The following is a 23,371-nucleotide window of genomic DNA, read 5'->3' on the forward strand; positions in this document are numbered from 1 at the left end:
ATGTCTTAGTCATGGTGGCTGCATATCAACACCGGTGTAAGACACACAGAAGCGAGCTCACGGGATACGTGGACACACGCAAGGACCCACGTCCCCTCCCCCCCCCAGCGCACATGCATACGCCCAGCCACGCACACCAGATAGCCGCCTCACGCCTCCTGACCCACCTGACGGGGCTGACACCCTGCAGCCCTGGGACCCGACGCCACCCTGTCCGCTTTTCTCCTTCTGTCTAGACCTCTCTTCTGTCTATGTCCAGTCGCTCTCAACAATGAAGGTTCTGGAGGAGAGAGACATGCCCAGAAGGAGACACTGTTTAATTTTTAAAGCGATACGACCTTAGTTCTGATTTCTTTCGGTGCCTGAATTCCAGCCCCTTCCAACGGCTCACTGGTCTTTTATGTCTCCCGTCTTGGCTCCTGCGGCTCCCTTTGTCTGGAGTGCCCTCCCCTGGCTCCATGGCTGTTGAAACCCTTCTTGTCGTCAGGGCTCAGTGCACTTGTAGGCAGTAAGTGTGTATGTATTGAATAGCCACTGTGTGCCAAGCGAGGCGTCCAGTGTCCAACTGTATGAGTGGAGGAGGCCAGAGCTCACAAAGGCCAACGCGGTGTGGATCTTGTGGGTGTGGACGTCAGACATGTGGACAATGCAGCGTCTGCACTGTTCTACGGTGCTTCCCCCCGTCGCTCCTCTATCCCAGCACTCAACAGGCTGTGTTGCCTGGATGGCTGGGTATGTCTCCTGGACTGTGCGCCGGGGGACAGGACCAGCCCAGAGCCCAGGACAGGGCTCGCTCTGCAGTAGACACTAAGAACACATTTATGGAATGAATGGGTAAATATTGAATTGAATGGCATTGACTTTGGGCTCCGTTGCTTTATCCACTAATTGTTGGTTAAGATAATCAAACAACAAGCATTTATGGAGCACCTACTGTGTGCGAAGCCGTTGTGTCCTCGTCTCTTTGGAAGGGACGTGCACGTAAGATTGTATCTGTTGTCTCTGAGAGTTTACAACCTAGTCTTGTCGAAAAGGAACCAGAATAAAACACAGTGTTGCTGCAGACTAGGCTATAGTTCTAAATCAAGACGACTGGGGGTCTAGCCCCCACCACCGACTTGTTGAGTTTCACGATTAATTGCCCCAGGACAGAAGTTCTCCTTCTGTGGCCAACTTCCAGCCTAGACCCTTTCGGGGACCTGTTCTTTTCCCTGTCCCTGTGCTGTGTGCAGAAATTCTTCCTTTAAACTTCGGTGCCGCAAACCATCTCAGTCCGCCTGGATCGAACCGCTGCGAATGGATCATGTGACAGGTGTGTGTCTCAGTAAGAGGGGCTGCGGGAGGCGTGTGACTAGGATCCTAAAGCACCAGAACCGGAGAGAGACCTTACACACGACCCAGAGCACCTCCGGAACGTGGCTGAAGGCGATCACCCACCCCCGTCTGAACCCCTGGAGACGGGGGAGCGCACGGCCGTGTGCCGGCACCAAGTTCTGCGGACACAAACCTCTCTTGGGAGCCACAGTCCCTCAACTTGGGCTTGGGGGCTCGTAACAAAGGCCTGGGGCGGGGGGCCCTGGGAGATCCCTGTGTCTGCTGAGTCAGCCTTTCTCAGAGACGCTGGTGGGGAGCCGGGGCCTGGTGAGGGTGTCCGTCCCGCCCCGTGCCTTCTCCTGGCTGCTGGAGACAGACAGGCGTGGGGGGCTGCTGGAGGGTTGTGCGGGGGCATCTGTGGGGAAGGGTCCCCAGCTCCGGCCGGAGGTAAAGTCCAACACCAGGGTCTGCTGGGCTCTTTCTTTCTCTTTAATTTTGAGGGGACGGGGTGTGAGGGGGGCAGGGGTCAATAAAGCTCGTTCCACTTAGAACTGGACAGGTGTCCTGACGAAAGAGCCCCTCCCTGGGGAGAGAAGAGTGAGTGTCCCTCTGGCTCTCCATGTCGGGTTGAGGGGGGAATGCCCCCCCCCGCCCCTGCCCTCCCCTGTCTTCCGGGTTTCTGAGCTGATGCTGTTTATTCTGGACACCTTTCCTGAAAGCCCAGGAGACCTCTCCGGAGGGGATCTGGGGAGCAGCCTGTGTCTTCCTGGACTTCGAGCCTGCCGGGGGCTCTGGGGGTCCCAGTCTGGCTGCTCGCAGACTGCACTCGGAAGGAGCCACATTCATAAGAGGGGAGCAGAACGTTCCAGTCAGCAGAGGAGTAGAGATTGTTCTTGTCTGTGGGGAGGCCCCGTGGCTGCGTGCTGGAGGGCCCCGGGCAGGGAATGGGGCTGGACCCCAGGACAGGCAGCGGTGGGAGGTGAGGCCTGGCGCACCAACCCTCCCCCAAGAAGGTGCCCCGAGGAGGCCTGAGGAGGGAGACAGGTGCTTCAGTCATTGGGACCATCTGCTCTGTGGGGAGAGACCAGGCCTGGCCCTCAGCCACCCCAGAGTCATCTCATTCTCCGCCCTCCCCGTCCTGCCCTCCCCATCCTCTGCTAATCCTTTCAGAAATCCTTTCCTTTTCTCAAGGATTTCCCTCCTTTCCCTTGACCCGAAAGCTTAAGGCCTCCAGACGAGGCCAGAGGATGGGCTCAGATCCCACCTTCTTCCCCCAGATGTCTCAGGACTGTTCTCCTGCTCCCTCACTCCCCGGCTCCAGCCGTCTTCCCAGACTTCTTTTCTGTAACTTGCCTCTCGCTGCCCCTTTCCCTCCCTTGGCTTAGTGAAGGAGGGTTTCCAGGGAAGGGCTGGTCGCCCCTCTCCTGCTCGGCCATCCACCCATGCAGGATGAGAGGGTCTGGGAGGCCGGCGGACGGAGCTCGGTCGCTGGGAGGCTGGCTCACAAGCCACCAGGGACTTGGAGACGGGTCCGCCTGAGCACCTGTCTTGGCTGATCCTCAGTTTCTTCAAATAAAGCTGTGGGATTGGTCACCAAGGCCGTGTCCCACTCTGACCTCCAGACTGTCTTTCTGATGTGATTTTCTCGTTTCCTTTTCCTGTCTTGCTCCTTCTCTTTTGTGCCCCGTGGCACCTCAGCTCCTTCCTTCTGGCACCTTGAAGCAGTCCTTCCTCCGCCCTCCTGCCTCCGACGGCCACGTCATCTGCCTTGTACTCTGCTTTCTGTCTGTGGCTCTCCTCCTGTCCTGCCCTCTGTCCTGTCTGTGTCTCCGCTCCTCTTCCTCCCACCCTATGGGCCCGGGGACTGCTGGGGGGTGGGGGGTGGGCAGCAACAGGTGCAAGATGGAGTGGGGCCGGGGCAGAGGGCCCGCTTGCTTTGCTGCCCTGCCCCCAGTTCCTGGTGCCTGGCTCCGTCTCCTCGGCCTCTGGCTCTGTGACCGTCCAGGCCTGATGTCCTTCTCCTCCCCTCTCTGTCTGTGCCTTCCCCTTATCCTCTGTCTCCTATCAGAGCTAAGTCCTTGCCAGCCACCTGCCTCCTCTCCCGCACCGCCCTTTCCCTTTCCCATTGAAGCCAGATTGAGATTCGGTTTTTCAGCAGAACCGTCCACCCTCCCCGCTGCCCCCCTTCCTGCTCCCGCTGTCATACCTGCTCCAGCCAACCCCACTTGGGCTCTCAGTGCCCTCGTCCTTCCCATAAAACATTCTCAGGGGCCCCTGCCAGGGCACATTTGCATAGAGTTGTCAGATCAGGTCTGGCCCAGGTGTCACCGGGCTGGCAGGACAGAGGGGGCTGGAGGTCCAAATGGGAGTGGGGGAGGGGCGTGTTTCCAGCTGCACCTGCCAGTCTTTGTTCGTCTGGGAGCTCGAAGTCCTTGGGAGTGGGCCTGGGCTGGCAGGTCGCTTCAGAGACCAGGACGGCCTGCCTGCCCTTCACCCTCCCTTTTCCCACCGTGAACCCCGCGGAGGGAAGGTCAGGAACACTGACGGGGAATGCCTTGTCAGGGAAGCAAAGAATGTCCTTCCTTCCCTCTGCTGGGTCAACATCTGGGTCTTCTGAGCCACTGTCCTGGTGTCACAAACCCAACACCTCCCTCCACACCTGCTGGGGGAAGTGGGAGGTCGGCGAGGTCTGGCTGAGGCCCCAGGAGGGCCTGCGAAGTGGGAGGTTGGCGAGGTCTGGCTGAGGCCCCAGGGGGGCCTGCGATGCCATAGAATCCTAGAACGCCAGAACCAGAAGGCCCTGAGAGCCGAGTGCTCAGCAACCTCATCTTACAGTTTAAGGAAACCGAGACCAGAGACGTGACGTGACCTCCCCACAGTCACACAGCCAGATGGGGGCAGAGGCAGGACCGGATAAGCCCGCATCTCTTGACTTCCGGCCAAGAGCACGGCGGTCCCTCCCCGGCAGGTGGTGCTGGGCCGGTTCCCCTGACTCTTTCGGATTTCTGTTCCTGCTTCTCCGCGACTAAGCTGGTGGCCCAGGCCAATAAACTCGGGCTCCCTGTCTCTGGGAGTACCGGCCAGGCCCCGGGGCCCGCCTCCGCAGCCAGCCTCTGCGGTCTGCTCAGATGCAAGGAAACCAGGCCAGATTGTGGCCACTTGTAAAATCCCATCTGGTCCCTGGAAAGATTCCCCTTCGGCCGTCCCCACCATACCCCAGCCCTGGAGCTGGGCATCCGGCTGGCTTGGCCAGGCAGGCCGGTGGGGGAGGGGGAGGAGAGACCAGTTCTGCCTGTGGCTCCGCGTCCAGGTGGGAAGGTGGGGAAAGTTGGTGGGTAGGTTGTCAGGGCAGAGGCTCCTGCTGCCTAGGGCGACGTGTTTGCTTCAGGTGGTGAAATGAATCCTGGCGGGCAGCAGGGCTGGGTGGTGATAGGCAGAAGGTTCGCAAACTTGCCTGGGGCTTCATCTGATCTCCGTACCACCTGGTGTCTACTCACACCTGAGTTCTCCGCGGGGAGCTTCCTGACCCCTGGTTCCTCGCCTGTCAGAGCTTCTCAAAAGCCACACCACATTTCAACATTGTCTGATTCTGGGCTGGACTCTGAATGCCCCAGGCCAGCAGAGCCCAGCCCCCACGCCCGTCAGCGCCAGCAGGGAACTTCTGGTCCCAGGGTCCCGAGGCCTCCCCCGTCTGCATCTGTGCGTCCCCTGTGCTGCCCGGCCTTCTGTCTTTCTCCCCTGTGCCCTTGCACTGCCCGCCCCAGCCAGCACCCCTCCTGCCCTCCCTCTCTCCCTCCCTTCTCCTGCCTTCTCTCCTCTCCTATCAAAAGTGCAAATCTCCCTTTCTCCTCTCTTTTCCCCTCTGCTGGCCCAGCCTGGAGAATCGCAATCCTCTTTTCTCGGTGAGATGAGAGGAGCCAACGGGAGGGGCCCTCCCCGACTGTTGTATTTTTCATAGAGCAGGAAAGGAATGGCGGGGCTGCGGGGGGGGGGGGGGGTCTGGGGAGGGGGGTGAAGGGGCGGCGAAGATATGAGAGCCAGGAGAGGGGCCGTGTGGCAGGAGGAGGGGTGGAGTGTGGAGAGATTTAGTTCCATCTGAAAGCTGTCGGTGCGAATCAAAGGCTTTCCTTTGAACCAGCAGCAATCTGGAGTGCAGAGCGTGGGGACCGCTCCGCCCGGGGGGCTCATTACTGCGCGTTTTGATAAATCCGGGGAGACGAGGCCTGGCCTCCACCAGCCCCTCTCCTGCAGCCTGTCTTCCTCAGCTTCCTCCTGCACTCCGCTCCCGTCCCTCTCTGGTTCCTGGCTGGCCTGGCGGGCAGGGCTCGGGAATGTGACCACCAGGGCACCGGGTGCTGGGACATGAGCGCCGAAGCGTGAACTCGAATGCGGTGGTGCGAGAGCGGGTATGCACGCGTGTGTGCACCCGGGGACGTGTGTGCTCACATGTTACGGTACGTGCGTGCCCACAAGACGTATGCGGGGTGTGTCTGAGAACCTGTGAGCATCTCCATCCTCTAGGACAGGGCTGGAGATCACTTCTAGGTCAGAATCAGAAGTGCGACTCGACCTCTGTCCTCACCAGGCCCAGCAGGACCGGAAGAGGACCCTGAGGGCAGGCAGCCTCTCCTGGCCTCACTCTTGGGAGCAGAGCTGGAAGGCCATGTCCCCAGGGAGATGTGGGCTGAGGAGGGGAGGAGGACAGGTTCTCCGCGGAGAGGGGGCGGCATCGAGGGGGGCTGCCAAGGCGCCAGGGTCCAGTCTGCACAGCGGCCGGTCTGGGGCGGGAGGTCCCGGGGGTGGTGAGAGCCCGGACGGCAGCAGGAGCCGGGCTGGTGTGGTGGCATTCCGAGAGCCAGGTGTCCTGGCTCCTTGCTTGCTGGCCCCGCTACTCACCAGCTGTGTGGCTGGAGGGAAGTTGCTTTTCTCTGAGCTTCAGGTCCTTACTGGGGAGACTGGCGGCAGTGCCTCAGGGGCTGTGGCGGCAGGGAGTGAGCTCGCCTCGGGGCGGCACTTGGCCCAGGGACTGGCTGGGTCAGCGGGGGTGTTTGTTGTAACTCCCGAGGGTGGACGCCGGCGCTTAGCGCTCGCGGTTTCTCCAGTCACTGAGACCTCTCTGGATGGCGCTGGCCTTGTCCCGGCCTTGGGGGCCATTGTCCCTCCGTGTCAGGATGCTTGGGTCAAGCTCCTCCTGGGGGTTGGTGGCAGCCTGCAAATCAGCTCCCTCGTAGCCTCGGGGTCCTGGCCATCCCCCAGAGGCCAGCAGGATGAAGTTGGAAGTGGGAGTCTCTGAGTGGGGACCAGAAGTTGAGGGCAGGGGCCTGAGCCCGGTGCCTTTAGGGAGGTCTTCTTGGATGCTCCCGGGGCGTGGCTCAGTGGCCCTGCTGCTGAGAAGCCCCGAGTCCGTTCCCATCTCTGCCACTAAATAACGTCTCTGTCTTAAGCACCCGGAGCCTCATTTCCCGTTTGTGAGGAACGGACATACCAGCCGCCCCACGCAGGGACGGGGATGCTGGGATGAGGTCCGTAGCGCATCTGCCTGGTGCCGGCACGTAGCCGGCGTCGCATAATTGGGAGTTATCATTACTGAGGGGCGCTTCTTGGATTGAGGGGACAAGAAAGGTAAATCAAAGCGTCTCTGTTCTGCAGGGGCTCCCAGGAGAGTGGGAGAGACAGAATGGCACACATGAGTAACTTCTAATCCGAGGCAGGCTGGGAGAAGTGCTCTAACCAGAAGCCCAAACAATGCGGGAGGAATGGGGGAGGGAGCTGAGACCAGTCTGGCCCAGGAGCTTTGAGTCCGGTGGGGGCCAGGCAGGGTGGGGCTGGCAACGATGGGGGGAGGGGCGTGGGGAGGTGGGAGTGGGGGTTTCGGCAGCTTTGACCCCTCCTCAGCTTGTGTGAAGAGCATAGAGTCCCCCCCATAATGCTTCCCCCAGGACACTCCTCATTTCTCCCCAGGGTCCCTCTGTGCTCCCCTTGCCCTCCCCACCCTGTTGGCTGAGCCTCCTGGGAGCTTCCTATCCCCTGGGCCCGTGGGGGCGGGGAACACCAGGAGTCTGAGACCCCAGCCCCACTGCGCATGTCTGAAGGAGAGAGGTGCACCGAATGCCGGGATGCCTGGTCCCCTGGCCGGCGGGCTCCCATGCGCCTGCTCTCCACATCTCTCCCTCCATTTTCAGGACTTGAGCCTTCCTGCTGCTCTGCCTTGGCCTGTGACATTCAGGGTCTTCTTGTCACCCGGTCCTGCCTGCTGCCTTTCCCCCTGGATCACTGCCTTGGTCCTGCCTTGTCCTCTCCTGGCCTCCTTCTCACCAAGATCTGCCTTCCCTGGTGCTTCTCCTCCAGTCTCAGGACTGTCCCTGGCTCTCCCCAGCCTCCGTGTGGGTGTCTGGCTTTGCCCCCTCTACCACCAGCCTCCCGTGGGTCTGTGGCCACGTATCCCTCCCTACCTGTCTTCGTGATGGCTGCTAAGGCTTCCCCACACCTGGGAAGACGGACAGCCACGGATCACAGCCCGTGGGAACCGTTCCAGAGCCCACCCACCAGGCCAGGGCGGCCAGTCAGGGTCAGCAGGGTGGACGAGGCGGGACTGTGGTCGGGGGCCGCCTGTGCTCAGGCCCACCCGAGTTCCCTCCTGCTGCCTTGAGCCATGTTCCTGTGTTTCTGTTTGCTGCTGGCCTTACTTCCTGTGAGCGGCGTGCGGACCCCGGGCGGGACTGCCGTCTGGCCCCCACCTCCAGTGCAGGCTCTGCGCAGGCACAGATGGTGGAGGCCCGAGGTCCCAGGGCCTCGGGGGCATGTGTGTGTGTGCGTGTGTGTGTGTGTGTCCTTGCCAGGCCACCGGGATGGGCTCTTGGTGCCTCTGTGACATGCGGGGACATCCCCCCCACCTCCTTCTTTGTCGTCCGCCACCAGGACACGTCTGCCCTTGCTGTGGTGCCCTGTCCAGTGTCTGCCCCTCACTGCTTACCTCCTAGGCTTTTCCTCAGCAATCCCGTCATTGCATCCGAGCCTTGGGTCCTGCCTTCCCCACCCGTCTCAGCTCTGCTCCACACTCCCTCCGACAGGGAGCCTCTCAGGACTGTCTGTGCACCCTGCCCCCAGTGCTGTATCCCTGCAGGGAAAACCCAGCCTGTGCCTCCACGCCCCTGCCCTGCCCGTGCCTCTGCTGGAGCCTGGGAGCCTGCCTAGCCCTCTGCCTCCTGTCCCTCACTGGGGGGCGGTGGGAGTGGGCGTCACATAGCAGGGTTGCTGACTGCTTCAGAACACCCGTGGGCCTGCCAGCCAGGCCCGTGCTGGGTGAGGAGCCAGAGCTCTGAGGGACCCAACCTGGACTTGGAGTCCCCTGGACTCATGGCAGGGATGGGCAGTGCCGTGGGGAAGATCGCAGAGGTAAGAAGTGAGGAAAAGGGGCTCTCGGGGCACGTGGGAAGTCAAGTAAAACTTCTCGGAGGAAGTCATTCTTCAAATCCCAAGGGAATGGGGGCAGCAGATCCCCCTCCCCAACCCTGGAATGGGCTGTGCAAGGCCTTCAAAGGGTGACAGGAGCCTGGGGTGTGCAGAGGAGAGGGCGGCGTGGGGCCTTCCCCTCCCCAGAGCCAACCCGCAGAGTGGGCCCTGTCTCGGCACCGTCTTGACGGAGGGGGCTGTTTGGGGGCAAACTCGCTTGTGAGTTTTGCAGGGTCAGGATCCAGGGGCTTTGCCGCTTAGGACAGTCCCCGAGACCTCTTGGTGTGCCCTCCTCTCGGGACACTTCAGAGTCTTTGCTCCCACCCCTGTCTCCCGACTAAACTGCCTTCTCTCTCATGTCCTTGCTGGGGTTTCCAGGGGCGCCTAACTATGTAGCCGCCCGGGATAGATACGGGGCATGGCTACCAGTGAGTGGGCACAGGCAAGGGTTTGTCCCAGGCCTGTCCTACCCCTCATCTCATTAACCTTCAGGGAGCCCCGGAGGTAGGGCTCAGAGAGGGACTTGGCCAAGGTCAAGGTCAGGAAGAGGCAGAGGCATTATGCAAACCGAAGTCTGTCTCCTACACCAGAGCTCCTAAAAGGCCCCCTGCAGTCCTTGTCCACTCTCCTGGCGGTGCAGGTGAGCAAGGCTGGGGTTGTTGGGGTGGGGTGACGCGCCGCAGCCGTAGCGCTCCTCCCTTGGGCCGCTCCCGTCCCTGGTCTCCGACTCTGACCACAAGGGCTCCCCCTCCTTCCTGCCTGCTTGTGTCCTGTAGACAAAGAGCAGCTCCTCAGTGTTTGCTGGAGACGTCGCCAGGAGACCAGGGTGTCCGGCCCGTGCAGCAAAGCTGGGAGCAGTCTCGTCTCTGAGCCGGGACAGCCGGCCGGCCCACTGCCAAGCCCTCGCCTCGGGCTCTGGGGCCGTGGAAGGAGAAACGTGCGGGGACCTTGCAGCATGGAGCTGCACTAGCGATGCGCAAGGATATGAATAAATTTGAATAATAATGAGGGCAATGCCTGAATTAATAATGCTGCCTGCTCACCTGACCCGCCCCTCCCCCAGGATCTCAGCACCTGCCCCAGAATCCCTGGAGATGTGGGAGAGCCTTATCCTTGGCTTCTTCAGGAGCCACGGAAGGATGTCGGGTCGGCTGAGTCAGCAGCCCACGGAGTGTGGGGAGGGACCCTCTTGCTAACTTCCGGCCCCTGCAGACCCAAGGAGCTGGATTTGTGCGTTTCACCGAGAGTGGAGAGGCTGCCTTGTTGTGTTAAATCATACGCGGGCCGTCATTCCCAGCCCTGCCCCTCTCTCTCGGTCTCCTTTGTGTGCAGCAGACAAGGAGGATGTCAGGGGGATCCCAGGGGGATTCAGAGGGAGGAGATGTGGGCCTTGGCTTTGGAGGACAGGTTCCTCTTCAGGTAGACGGAGAGGACAAACACGCTCGCCCACCCGCTGCGTTCTACCTCACGGTGAGAACATGGGCATAGGCTCTTAGAGTCTGGGACAGGAAATGCGTGGATAGAGCTGTGACAGCAGGGCTGGGAGATAGGACACGCTGTTTGTTCAAGGAGCTGAGGGATCAATCCAGGAGGGCTTCCTGGAAGAAGGGGATGTGGGGCCAATTTGGAAAGATGGGGAAACATGGAGCTAGAGGAGGAAACAGAAGGGAGGCGGCAAGACCTGAGGCCTGTCCCTGGTGGCTTAGAGGGAGGTCTCAGAAGGAGGAGGGACAAGTTCCCTCCGCCTACACACTGGCATGATGGAGGCTCAGAGAAATTGTGGAAAGGGTTGGATTTGGGGATTGTGGTCTCTGCAGAGCCGCGGGAGCTGGGGAGGGAAAGATGAGAGCAGAGTCCCCTGAGCTGATTTTGGTCGCAGCAGTGTGACAGATTGTGGACGAAGCTAGGAAGCCCCAGACCTCTCCTTTTGCCATCTCCCCTCTTCCCAAGGCCTGCCCCAGCAGCAGGCCAGCTCTGGCTTGCAGGGGGTGGGAGCCCAGCGGGGAGGAGCTGCCACAATCCAATTCCCTGCTCCATTTAGGCCCCACAATTAAAGGCAATTACTCTGCAGCTCTCTAATCAAACGCTCCGGGCCGGGCTGCCAGCCGGGCAGCCATGTGTGGCTCCACAGCCCGGGGGGAGAGAGGAACAAAGTCACACGCGCGCCTGGCTCCCACCGCGCGGGCGGCACAGCGCGGGTCCATGTGTCCGCACGCGTGCCCTGGAGCTCGGGGGCAAGGGGCCGGCGCACGGGACGGGGTGGGAGTGCCAAGAAGTGGGCTCAGAGCTTTGCTGTGGACGCTCCGACGCCAGGACGCCGGGTTCACCCATGGGAGACGCCTGCCGAGGAGCCCGCCCTTGGGTGCCCACTGGGTGTGCCATCCCTGAGGCTCACGTGTGTTACCCGTGATGGCTCCCAGGACACGTGCGGGCAGGGTTACGGTGCCGGGTCACACCCTGGGACTGGAGGGGTGATGCAGGGCCAGCAGCTCTCTCCTGGGCGCAGCACCTGGGAACAGGCGGCAGGTGGCGGGACAGGACCAGGACCTGGAGGGCCGAGGACCTGGAGGGCCGAGGCTCAGGTTCAACTCTGCACTCTGCCCCTCACTCCCCCTCACCTGTCCCCACCCCTCGGCCTCAGTGTCCTGTCTGTGGCACGGGAGGAGGGGACTAGCCTCATCTCAAGCCCTCCATAACACTGCGGTGCTGAGCGCCCCCTCCCTGAAACCCGTCCCTCTGGGGCAGGGTGGGGTGAGGAGGAGGAATCCAGGCCGGCCTATGGCATCTTGGCGGGAAGGGGCTGGGCTGGAGTAGGGCAGGGACGGGAGGGCAGGGATGGGGCCCAGGGAGGGTGGCCCCTTGCTGGAGCCCCTTCCCTCCCGCACGTCCTTACTCTGTGCCGGCTTGGCCTTGCCAGGGACCCAGACCCGCTTCAGCCAGGAGCCGGCTGACCAGACGGTGGTGGCAGGACAGCGGGCCGTGCTCCCCTGTGTGCTGCTCAACTACTCCGGCATCGTGCAATGGACCAAGGACGGGCTGGCGCTGGGCATGGGCCAGGGCCTCAAAGGTGAGTGGGTGGCCCGCCGGCCTGGCGCTCGGACAGCCTGTCTTTGTACCCCTTCCCAGCACAGGGCTCTGGGCCGGTGGCCCTTACCTCTCTGAGCTCCAGCCTCCCCTCCCCCATCTCTGTGAGGCCAGCTTTGCCCTCCCCTCCTGAGCTCTGCGTCCCCTGCTCTCCCAACCCTGAAGCTCTGCGTTTCCTCCGGCTGCCGAATGGCTCAAGAAAGGCAACAAGGACCTGAGAGGTTGAGGGGAAATGAGAGACCTTTACATAAGAGAGCTTGAGACAGACAGACAGGCGCCAGGAGGGGTGCTCCAGGCAGAAAGAGGTGAGGCCAGAGGGGCAGGAGACCGCAGAGTGTCCTGTGGGAGCTGGGAGAGAGCGCAGGGACCCTCTGTCCCGCAGGTCCCTCCTGCCAGGCTGGCTTTGCTCCAGACTCCCTCCTGCCCCTGCCCAGGCCACGTCTGCTCTGAGGCCAAAAACCCATGGTAACATCAACCTGGGCGTCGATGTCCGTGTTTGTGTGAGAAGCCTTTATCTGGTGTTGGGCAGCCTGTGCCGAAGCTGTGAGGCGATTCAGGGAGACAGAACGAACCGATGACCTCCTATATTCCAGAACGAGGAAGGGCACTTTGGGGACGGCCTCCTGGCTGCGGCGGAGGAGGATGGCCCCTGGGTTCTGGGGCTGCCTCTGCTGCTGGTGAGCTGGGCGACCTTAGGAAAGCCGCGGCACCTCTCTGGGTCTCGGTTTACCACCGTGTAAAACAGCCGCAGAACTCAGGGGATCCGGCGTGGCGAGCGTGAGTTCTGAGCCAAACGAGAGACCGCCGGGAAGCGGCGTCATGCCGGAAGCCCGGGAAGGGCTGCATATTCTTACGCTTTTTGTTGTCTAGGGGTTGAGATTATGTGCTGGGGGTCTGCACATTCGCACAGGTGGGGGAGGTCTGTCCAGCAGAGGAGGGGATGGGCTAGTGGATCTATCGAAGATAGAAAGAAAGAAACCGGGAGAGAGATCAATGGATATGGAGTGAGAAGGATCGATAAGCCCTGGACAGAGGAGATAATGGGAGCGAGCCGGTGGGGAGCCCGGGAGAGAGGGACAGGGGAGGGCATGTGAGCCTGCAGGGGAGGGCAGAGCTGGAGGGGGCCAGCGGCTACGAGGCCCACCTGCCGCAGCAGCCGTGGCTTCTCCGGGGCCTGTGTGGGTCAGGGGCTCCTTCAGGGGCAGGACCTGCCGCGTCCATCCCCGGCATGGCCAGCGCGGGCATGGCCTTGGCCTGCCTCGGCTCCCCCGCCCCCCGGCCCCAGGGAGCCCCTTCTCTGCTGCGATGCCCTATATTTCCAGCGCCCACATGCCCTCCCCCCTCCCTTTCTCTCAGCTTTTTTCCTGCTCCTTTCCTGTCATTACGAGGGACGCTGGTCTGGAAACGGCTCCAGAAACTCTGCTCATCTGCCCCTTCTGTGTCCCCATCGCTCCGGCTCCAGGGCCCCAGCCTGTCTGTAGGAAGCTGTGGCAGGGGAATGTGACACCTGGGGCTCTGTGGACGGGGTCCGAGGCCGGGGTGTCAGGAGGAGTGCGGCCACGGGGAGAGAGGGGCCCCTGGCAGCCTGGGTCCCGGGGGGTGCAGGGCTCACCTCATTCGCCCTTTGTGTTCCTGCAGCCTGGCCACGGTACCGGGTGGTGGGCTCCGCGGATGCCGGGCAGTACAACCTGGAGATCACAGACGCCGAGCTGTCTGACGACGCCTCCTACGAGTGCCAGGCTACAGAGGCCGCCCTGCGCTCGCGGCGGGCCAAGCTCACCGTGCTCAGTAATGCTCTGCCCTCTCCCGCTCTTTCCCTCCTATCCCCGTGACTCCTCACTTCTTCCTGGCTGCTCGTCCATCCCCACTGCCCTCCCGCGTCCTTCCCTACACTTTGTGCAAAGCCAAGTCCAGCAGAAGAGGGTAAAGCGGGCCGTGGGCCCCCACTGGTGGGATCAAGGGCGCGTGAGGCCTGGCATCCTCGGTGCTCTGTGGGCTGGGCTCTATGTGTTGGACGTAGGGCTCCCCCGGGGCAGAGGAGTTGGGGTGGAGAAGCACCTGCTCCTGGCCCAGGCTTGCCCGTGAAGAGCTTCTCTCGCCCTCCCCACTGCTGCCCCTGGGACTCCCTTTCCTCCTCACTCAGCCCACACTCCCCTTCACCACTCTTCCTCCCTGGCCTCTTCAGTGGCCCTGGAGGCCCTTCTGGGAGCCGGGGAGCAAGACCGGAAGGAATGAGCTGGAGGGCTAAGAACTGGGGTGGTGGTCTGGGTCCTGCTGGAGCCGAGCAGATGTCCCTCCGCGAGAACCCTCCGGGGCCATTTGCATAACGCTGTGACTGGCCCCTGCAGGAGGCAGGCTGGGACATGCCCTCGGGCTCCCTCCAGCCTGGTGCTCTCCCTCTGCCTCTGCTGGGCTTCCTCTGCCCGGACTGCCCTCTTCCCTTTTGTCCTCCCTGCTGTCCCCTTCCTTTCTGCTGCCTTCATGTGCTCTGTTGGGCTCCCTCTTCTCCGTCTCATTGCCTGAAATCTGCAACGTGGGAGAAGCCCCTGGAAGGGATGGGAGGAGAGAGGAACTGAGACCGAAAGCTTGGACACAGGAAGGTTTTACCTGGCGGGAGAGTGGGAGTGAGAAGGGGGCAGGAAGTCGTCCTTGTGTCTGGAAGGGCTGAACTGGGAGCTGGAGGTCAGGAGTCCTGGCCCATTCTGGCACTGGGACCCTGAAGGGTCGCGAACCCTGCGTCTCAGTGTGCTCTTCTCTAAGGCAGCATGGTGACATCAGCCTCTTCCTAGCCGCTCTGCCGCTCCTGCCCAGGCAGCTGAGAGCCACTAGGGCTTGGGCAGGGAGGTGTCGGGCAACAAGGACTCTAGCCTGGGGGGAGGGGGCTCGCGCTTCCTCTCTGGTGAGCAAGGCACAAGCCTGAGATCAGGGAGAGAGTCGGGTGCCTGCCAGGGATGGGCATGGGGCACCACGACAGCATCTCCCATCCCTCCTGGGTGTGTGTGAGCCCGCGCCAGCCCAGGCCATCAGACGGAACCACGAGATTCTCGGCAGTCCGTCTGTCTTCTTTTCCCTCCCTAACTGCCTCTGTTGTGGATCCTGGAGGTCCTGCTTCTCACCCAGGGGACTCCCATCCCAACAAGGAGCCCCTGGTCCTCCCTCCTCTCTCCTGCCCCAGACCCCCAGAGACAGAGCAGCAAAAATGAGAAAAAGCCAGCTAAGCCCCTCGGTATGGCAGGATTGGGGCTTGTAATGGCATCCAGTGGCTCGTTTTGTTCAAGAAAGGCTTCCTGGAAGAGGAGCATGAATGAGGACCCTAGAGGGAAGAGGGCCTTGTTAAAGAGCTTGTAAGCCGCGGAGGGAGAGCCCACGGTGGGGACCCTGGGTGGCTCATTTGGAGGGCCTGGTCTGTGTGCAGTGTGTGGAAGTTCCCAGCCTATCTGGGGGGTTTGGAGGGCCTGGGGGGCAAGGACAGTCCTCAAGAAGAAAAAGAGTGAGAGGTTCGTGGGCACTCATCTCTCCCAGAGCCCTGCCGCTGCGGCCGTGTGCAGGCTAAGAAGACAGGCTACGTCTCGCACGCTCCCTGCTCACCCGCTTCTATACACCGTTGCTCACGGTGCCAGTCCTGGGGGCTGAGCAGAGTGGACAGTGGCCTGCGTCCAGTGCCCGGTCGACGCCCCCATCTGCAGCCACAGCGCTTGTCTGCCCGCCCCACTCCAGTCTGCCTTCTCCCTGTGGCAGCAGCCTCTCCTTCTCCCTGCGCAGGACTGAGCAGTGGCCTCCCGCTCCCCTGCAGACACGGCGCCCACACGCAGGCCTACAGCCTCCCCCCCTCCCCGCCCACCCCTGCCCCGTGGGGATGGGGGCAGGGCTCTAGGGTCCGTGGGCCTGGCCCCTACCAGCCGGGCCGCTTAACTCCCTCTCCTGCCTCAGGGCACATTTTGTAACCTCTCTGAGCCTTGGGGACCCCGTCTGGCAGTTGGGGTCCATGGTCTTTACCACGAAAGGATTAATGAAGTACGCTTTGCGGGAGCGTCAGACGCAGTCACATACGCGTGGAGCTGGGCCCTTTGGTCAGCTTCCCACGTGCGGCGGAGACACTTGATCGCGTCCCAGCTCACCGGCTGCACGTCTGGGACCTCCAGTCGACGTCACAGCACCGCCGCTGGGGAAGAGGAGTCTATGGGATTTTTAAAACTTTACAAACGAGGAAACTGAGGCCACAGACCCACATACGGGTTTGCCACAGACTATGGAAATGTGCTTGTAAAGCAGCCACACGGACGCGCCCTCTGACAGCCACGCAGACAATTCTTGCCCCAGAAACGGAGAGAAAGACACGCTAGCGACAGATGGATGGTTTCGCCGGAAGGAGGGGGAAGGGCCAGCGTCCCAGGGAGGGGAGAGCCGAGGGGAGGCGACGCCTTCGGTCTGACCCAGGACATAAAGTCCCCCGCAGATGGGCAGGATCTCTGCCCATCCAGGACGTCCTTCCTGGGTGAGACCGCAGGTGTGACCTCGGAGGGGCCCGCGCAGACCAGGAGACCCCGAGGGTCTCTATATCCACGTCTCTCCTCGCCCCCCACTTCCACATTGCACACGGGAACCGGGCAGAGCCCTAAGCAAAGAGGAGGAGGAGGGGACTCGGCTGATCTGTTGGCCCGGAGCCGGGGGCGCTGCTGGCTCTCGTCTGAGCAGCAGCGCGAACGCAGCACACGGGTCACCCGGGCCTGCACACCGCAGTCCACACCCAGCGCCCCTGCTGACCTTCACCAGGGCCCCTGGGTAAGGCAGTGCCTCATCCCTGCTGAAGAGGGACTCTCCCCGAGGGCCTCACCCAAGATCACACGACAGGTGACCCGCCGTGCCCGAGTGTAACATCAGGGCAGCCTGCTCGGAAACTCTGCTCCTCTGTGTGCGTGAGTTGAGCGGACCAGAGACGGGTGCAGGTGGTTCCCTTCTAGCAGAAACTGCAGCGCGGGACCGGCCTTTCCTGCACCCCGGGGCAGCCCTGCCCGCCGTGAGGCTCTGTGGGCCTCCAGCACGTGCTCCCAAGGGTTTCCTCACCGAGCCCTCCCTGAGTCTTCCCAGCAGAAGGCAAACCAAGCCGTTTCCCACTGCTGGCCTGACGACAATGGGGGCAGCTGAAAGACGGTCACCGAAATCCCGAAGTCCCAACTTTGCCGCTTCAGTCCCTTGTTTACTGATTCAGCTGCGCTCCCCATGGACCTGCTGTCAGCCAAGCTCGGAAACCTTGGGCTTTCTGAGAAAGAAGAAGGCCTGCCTTCAAGGAACGTGTCATCTCACCGCCCGAGCTTTTTGGAGCCTGGGGGATGGGACAAGAAGAGGCCTATTTCTTGGCATCAGAAATCGGACCCATTCAATCCCTCAAGTGGTTAGCAGGAGCCGATGGTGGCCACCTCTAGGCCCCGGAGTTGGTAGAAAACCAGGGAGCAGGGGACAACAGCTCTGGTTGGGAAGGGGGCCCGAACAGTCATCCTAAGTGACCCCAATATGAGGTCGGTTAGGAGCTCAGAGCCCCTGCCTGGAGCCGCCGCTGGGCCGGCTGTGCGGGAGGGCCCGTGCAGCAGGCTGCAGAAGGGACAGCAGGGGTGAGGCCGCGAGAAAGTGCGGGGCTGGCCGGGGGGACCCTGAGCGGCAGGCTGAGAGCTAGTGAGCACGCCCACGGCCCTTCACAGCCCTCCCAAGTGTCTGGGCAAGGAGGGGCACCGTCTTAGCTGCGCTGGAGAAAATAACCTGCCAGTCATGATGGATGTGTCTGCCAGGGGGACTGGAGGCCGGGGGTCCGCTCGGGAGGTTGCTGTGAGAGACCGGCTCACCGGGCTGGCCCAGGGTGAGGCACCCCTGTGAGGCCCCCGGGGTGTGAGCTGCACCTGGGGTGCACCTGGAGAGCCTAGCTCTTCCCCAGTGTGCGGATGAGTACCCCTCCTCCGCCAGACGGGCTGGGAAAGAACCTGCTGGGGTTGGGGGGCTGTGCTGGTGGCAACAGGTGCAGGGACTGCAAGTTTAGACGGCAGCAGCCGTCCACGGAGCAGACGTGCAGCGGGAGGGATGCAGTGGCAGGGTCAGGGGCTCAGTCGCACCCTGACTGATGGCTCTAATCACCCCGCAGTCCCCCCAGAGGACACCAGGATCGATGGCGGCCCTGTGATTCTGCTGCAAGCCGGTACACCCCACAATCTCACATGCCGAGCCTTCAACGCCAAGCCGGCCGCCACCATCATCTGGTTCCGGGATGGGACACAGCAAGAGGGCGCTGTGGCCAGCACGGTGAGACCCTGCTGCTCCCCCACACCCCTCAGCCCCATCCCAGGTGGGCCTGACCCAGATTCGGGGGGCACAGATGTGACGGGAGAGCTCGTACGTCATCTGGTAAAACACTCATCGTGTGGCTGGGACCCAGAGGAAAGGAGGGGCGCCTACGGTCATGGTGCATTGGTGCATTCAGTGGCTGGCAGAGATGAAGAATATTGCTAATGCCAGCTACGCTGATTAAGCACCTACTGTGTGCTGGGCACAGTGCATGCTAAGCTCCTAATGGACAGTCCCTCTGGATCCTCAAGGGCGTTTCGTAAGGCTGGTGTTCTTTCCAACTCACCGAAGAGGGACACCGATGGTCAGAGAGGTTGCTGCCTTGCCCGAGGTCACAGGCTGGTGTGCAGCGGGCTGGGGTCCGCACGTGGCTCAGGCTACCCTCCACCGAGCCCCTCGGCCTTCTTCCTTCGGCCTCTGGTTGGCGCGACTGAGTAGGCCAAGTCACCAGGTGACGTTCTGGGCGGCGCTGGAATGAACATCCGCATCTCCGGTACGAGGTGCTTCTTCTGCCAGCGGTGGGCAAACCTACGGGCATGCCCAGCCCTTCGCTGGGTGTGTGGGAGACCTGCTCACCCGTGTGCCTCCGAGAGCAGCACCAGGCAGAACCGGATTAGCTCTGCCCTTGACAGGCTGGGTGACCTTGGACAGCTCCCTGCTCTCTGGCCTTGGTTTCCCCATTTGACCCAGGACACTCTGGCCTCAGTGGTGCTTAACCTTTTAGCACAAGACATCTGTAATTTTTCCCCTTTAGGGCTACATATTTTGAAATGTTTTGGCAACCAAACGAGCTGATTTGTCGTTCACGTCCCTTCTCCAATTTTCTAAAGACACAGACCCCGGGCGAGCAGCTGGGGGAGGAGGGATCCTGCGCCCTGCACAGCGCGGGCCCTGCGTGTTGCCCTGCGTGTTGCGGCCAGAGAGCAGCAGTGTGGTTTGCCTTACACAAAACAGCTCACAGGTTCTGGTGACCACGTTCGGGGGCCTCAGGTCGGCCCCCACTGAGCCGGTGAGACAGCCGGTGAGCCCTTCCTGCTCTCCAGGGGCTTGCAGTCTGGCAGGAGAGGCCCAGCACCCAGCTCACGCGCAGGCCCCCTGGTGCGAAGCTGCTGTGCCCAGAGCAGGCCAGCCCGAGCGGGAGGGTGTTGAGGGGCGGGAGGGAGGCAGAGACAGTGCAGAAGAGGGGGGGTTTGTGCTGCACTGAGTCCCGGAAAGAGGCTCAGAACCACGGCGAACGGCAGGCCATGCAGAGTGGGCTCCGACAGAAACTGCATCACACTTAGCAGCCGTGGCGGGACACGAGTCCGTCAGTCATGTGCTCGGCCCTCGCGTGTCGTGCTCACTAGCGGGAACTGTGGGTCCTGGAGGGCAGATGGGAACTCACTGCATGTTCTGTTCAGTTTTTCCGTACACTTACAACTTCTCTAAAAAATAAAGTCTATTTACTTTAGAGTCTCTTTATTTTAAGAGGCTGGGGGTGGGGCAGGGGTGGGGAGGGCTGCAGTTCCGGTTGAAGTCCTCGGCCCCTCCGGCGCAAGCCCGTCTCTGTGCGGGGTCATCCCGATCGCAGTGTAGGGGGTTGTAGCCTGACCCGGTCTCCCACTTGCCCCACCCCAGGAACTGCTGAAGGATGGGAAGAGGGAGACCACCATCAGCCAGCTGCTGATTAACCCCACAGACCTGGACATCGGGCGCGTCTTCACCTGCCGCAGCGTGAACGAGGCCACCCCCACCGGCAAGGAGACTTCCATCGAGCTCGACGTGCACCGTGAGCAGGGGTCCTGCCGCGGCACTGGGGGGAGGACTGAGCGAAGGGAGGGAGTGGGGGGTGACCTCGGAGAAGCCCCGGATGCCGATCCTGCAGGGGCCGGGGGCTGGGGGAGGCATGGGCTGTGAGTCAGGCAGCTCCTGGGTCCAACCCGGCACGAGACCTGGGCTGTGACTCCACCTCCCTGAGCCTCAGCTCCCAACTCTGTGTACATCAAGAAAATAAAACACAGACCTACAGTGTCTTCTCTGAAATTCCAAACTAAATCCGATTTGCTGGCAAAACATGACCTAAGGTTCTCCACGGTCTCTTACTTAACCCGTCTCTCACTATGAGGTGTTGCCCAGACCCTACTGGGGGTCTTACGTAGCAAATGGTCTGTGCACACCAGCGCCTTTCTAAAATTTGGAAAAGTCCAAATTCTGAAATACATCTAATCCCCTGGGGCTCAGAGAAGGGACTGGGGATCCAGTGCCGTCTGTCGGGGCTGGGGGGCACCTGGATGAGAGAGTGTTGGAGCAGCCAGCATGGAGCCTCCTGCTGTGTGTGTGGGGGGGCTCAGTACAGCGCCTCCACCCAGAAAAGCGAGGGAATGGGCAGAGGCCGGAGATGCCCCACCCGCACCCCTTTCATTGCGCGCCAGGCTGTCCTGACTCCTCGTGACCACTGTGCACTTTACATCCCCTAATTGTCCCTTAGGCGTCAGCCTGGGTCCCGGCCCCTTAGCCAGGCCCCCTGGAGGCTCCGTGGGGTAAAGGTGAGGAAGATGCCTTCTTACGGGCCCTGGTTCTCTCTCCACTCCAGTGCCCAGATCTCTGCACAGGGAGAGGGCTGGGTATGTGGGTTAGGAAGAGAGACACCTGAGGGACAGAAAAGACCCTTCCTGTCCCCTGCCTTGCAGACCCTCCCACGGTGACCCTGTCCATTGAGCCGCAGACGGTACAGGAAGGGGAGCGCGTCATCTTCACCTGCCAGGCCACAGCCAACCCTGAGATTCTGGGCTACAGGTGCGAGGGGTGGGGGCTGGGGCACCCTGGCCTGGAGCGTGGGCTGCCGGGAGCATCGTGGCCCTGGCCGTTGGTGAGAGGAGTCCAGGGCCTGATCCTCGCCCTGTGCCGCCTTCACCCCAGGTGGGCCAAGGGCGGCTTCTTGATTGAAGACGCCCACGAGAGTCGCTATGAGACGAACGTCGACTATTCCTTCTTCACGGAGCCTGTGTCCTGTGAGGTCCACAACAAAGTGGGGAGCACCAACGTCAGCACCTTAGTGAATGTCCACTGTGAGTGCTGCCCGGGCAGGGAACCCGGAAGGGTCTGGGGTGGGGGTGGGGGCTCCGTGAAGCTCAGGGGACAGGCGGCAGGCGGGGGCAGCAGCAGGGCAGCGGAAGGAGAGGAGGTCGGCTGGCGCTGAGCCCCGATGAGACCGAGGCCCTAGCCGGTGCTCTTTCCCACGCAGTTGCCCCCCGGATCGTAGTTGACCCCAAACCCACGACCACAGACATTGGCTCTGATGTGACCCTCACCTGTGTCTGGGTGGGGAATCCCCCCCTCACCCTCACTTGGACCAAAAAGGACTCAAACATGGTAAGACGCTTGCGGCCCATCTCGAGCGCTGGGAGGAAGGAGTCCGTCCCAGGTGGGAGAGCGGGGGTGGGGCGGGGCAGGTATACCACGACTTCTCCAGTCGGAGCCACAGTGTGTCTAGGGTCTTGGGACTTGAAGGAGGAGGCCGGTGCTTGGGATCAAAACCCCCTTCTTGCCGTGGAACAGCGGGCCGACTCAGTGGCCATGGGAGGGACGCGGGGACCTCGGTGTGTGTGGAGGGAGGGGTTTCTGCAGCTCTATAGACCCCTGCATTAGACAGTTTGGGCTGGAACTGCAGGAAGAGGGATGTCAGGGTGAGACTCCCTGCCTTGCTTGGCAGGGAAAGTTCTAGAACAGACCCTCCGAGAGGCCAGGTTCTCTGAAGTCACCGCAGCTCCAGCCGCCCTCGCTGGCCTCTGTCCTTCGCAGCCCACTCTAGCGGGGACTGCGGGCCTCAGTGAGGCCCTTTTTTGAGTCAGGGGATGCAGCCTTTGCCCTTCCGGGAATTCACTTGTGGCCCTTCCTGCTTTCTTCCCAATGCGTCCGATGCGGGGCCCGCTTGCACCCAGGGGCCCAGGCCTCCTGGCTCCCCACCCGAGGCTGCTCTCTCTGCCCAGGTCCTGAGTAACAGCAACCAGTTGCTGCTGAAGTCAGTGACCCAGGCCGATGCGGGCACGTACACCTGCCGGGCCATCGTGCCCCGGATCGGCGTGGCCGAGAGGGAGGTGCCCCTTTACGTGAACGGTGAGCGGCCTGTGGGGCCGGGCCTGGGCGGGCAGGTGCTGCCACGTCCCACCGGCCCTGACTGCGTCTTCTTGCTCACAGGGCCCCCCATCATCTCCAGCGAAGCGGTGCAGTATGCCGTCAGGGGCGATGGGGGCAAGGTGGAGTGTTTCATCGGGAGCACGCCACCCCCGGACCGCATCGTGAGTGCTGCCTGCGTCCCGGCCAGTGCCCCAGGGGCTGCGTCCCTCTGCCCCCATCCCTGCTCACAGGCCACCCCCTCCTCTCTCCCTGTCACATGACCCTGAGTCCATTACGTAGTGTTTCAAACCTCCGTTTTGTCATCCACAACATGGGTCAGTGTCCCTGCCTGGTCGGGTGGCTGTGGGGCGGCCGTCCTGACAGGTGCGAGAGGCGGGGGCTGCTCTCTCTGCCTCATCTCCTTCCCTCTCCCAGCCTCCCCCCACCCCTCACTGGCCTCCACCCTGCCCCTGGACTCCCTGGCCCTCTGCCCCCTACTGTCTTCCTCCTCCGACCCGCTCCCCCTTCCCCCTCCTTTCTCCTTTTCCCCACACCATGCGCCATTAATTCCTCCCATGACCATTAACCGTCAAACCCCTCATCACATTTAATGACCATTTGGCTAACTCCAGGGCTGCCCAGGGACACTTCATTACCACGGCCGCCTGGGCAGCGGGCAGCTCGGCTCCCGGGGGGCTTTCCATGCAGAGCTGGGAGGATTGATCCCTGGAAAGGAGCCAGTGCTCAGCCCCTCCCCCTCCCTCGGGCTCCACTCAGGGAGGGGACATGAAGGGGGTGTCTCGACTGGGAGGTCAGGGACGGAGGAGGATGGGATACCCCTTTTCTGTGAGAGATCTTCCCTGTTTTAAGAGTCTGGGGATGGGTCTCCAGAACCCCCAGGTGGGTTCGGGGGGGGGCTGCCTGCGGGTTGGCTACAGGTGAGGCTACAGTATGAGTCACATTCAGTTAGACTCTCAGACCCCCAGATCGCGACAAACCTTGGGCAACCAGCTCCAGCCTGGTCCTCTGCTTTCACAGATGAGGACCTGGAGGCCCAGAGAAGGGGAGGGAGGCCAACAGGAACTCGAGGGACAGC

General features: G+C 62.1%; 1 protein-coding gene across 2 annotated transcripts in view; it reads left to right on the forward strand.

The window, feature by feature from the left end:
• Positions 1-23,371, forward strand: part of KIRREL1 (kirre like nephrin family adhesion molecule 1) — an 85,733-nt gene that overhangs the window by 54,491 nt on the left and 7,871 nt on the right. The window contains exons 2-10 of one of the 2 annotated variants that reach the window (XM_045983090.1): positions 11,684-11,833; positions 13,489-13,638; positions 17,981-18,138; positions 19,798-19,948; positions 20,850-20,955; positions 21,079-21,227; positions 21,404-21,531; positions 22,101-22,275; positions 22,357-22,457. In XM_045983090.1, the coding sequence (XP_045839046.1) occupies positions 11,684-11,833; positions 13,489-13,638; positions 17,981-18,138; positions 19,798-19,948; positions 20,850-20,955; positions 21,079-21,227; positions 21,404-21,531; positions 22,101-22,275; positions 22,357-22,457 (1,268 nt within the window). The remainder of the gene's footprint in view (positions 1-11,683; positions 11,834-13,488; positions 13,639-17,980; positions 18,139-19,797; positions 19,949-20,849; positions 20,956-21,078; positions 21,228-21,403; positions 21,532-22,100; positions 22,276-22,356; positions 22,458-23,371) is intronic. The other variant, XM_045983091.1, reaches the window with a different exon arrangement.

This window comes from Meles meles, chromosome 17 (genome assembly GCF_922984935.1).
Source record: "Meles meles chromosome 17, mMelMel3.1 paternal haplotype, whole genome shotgun sequence".
Taxonomy (NCBI): Eukaryota; Metazoa; Chordata; class Mammalia; order Carnivora; family Mustelidae; genus Meles; species Meles meles.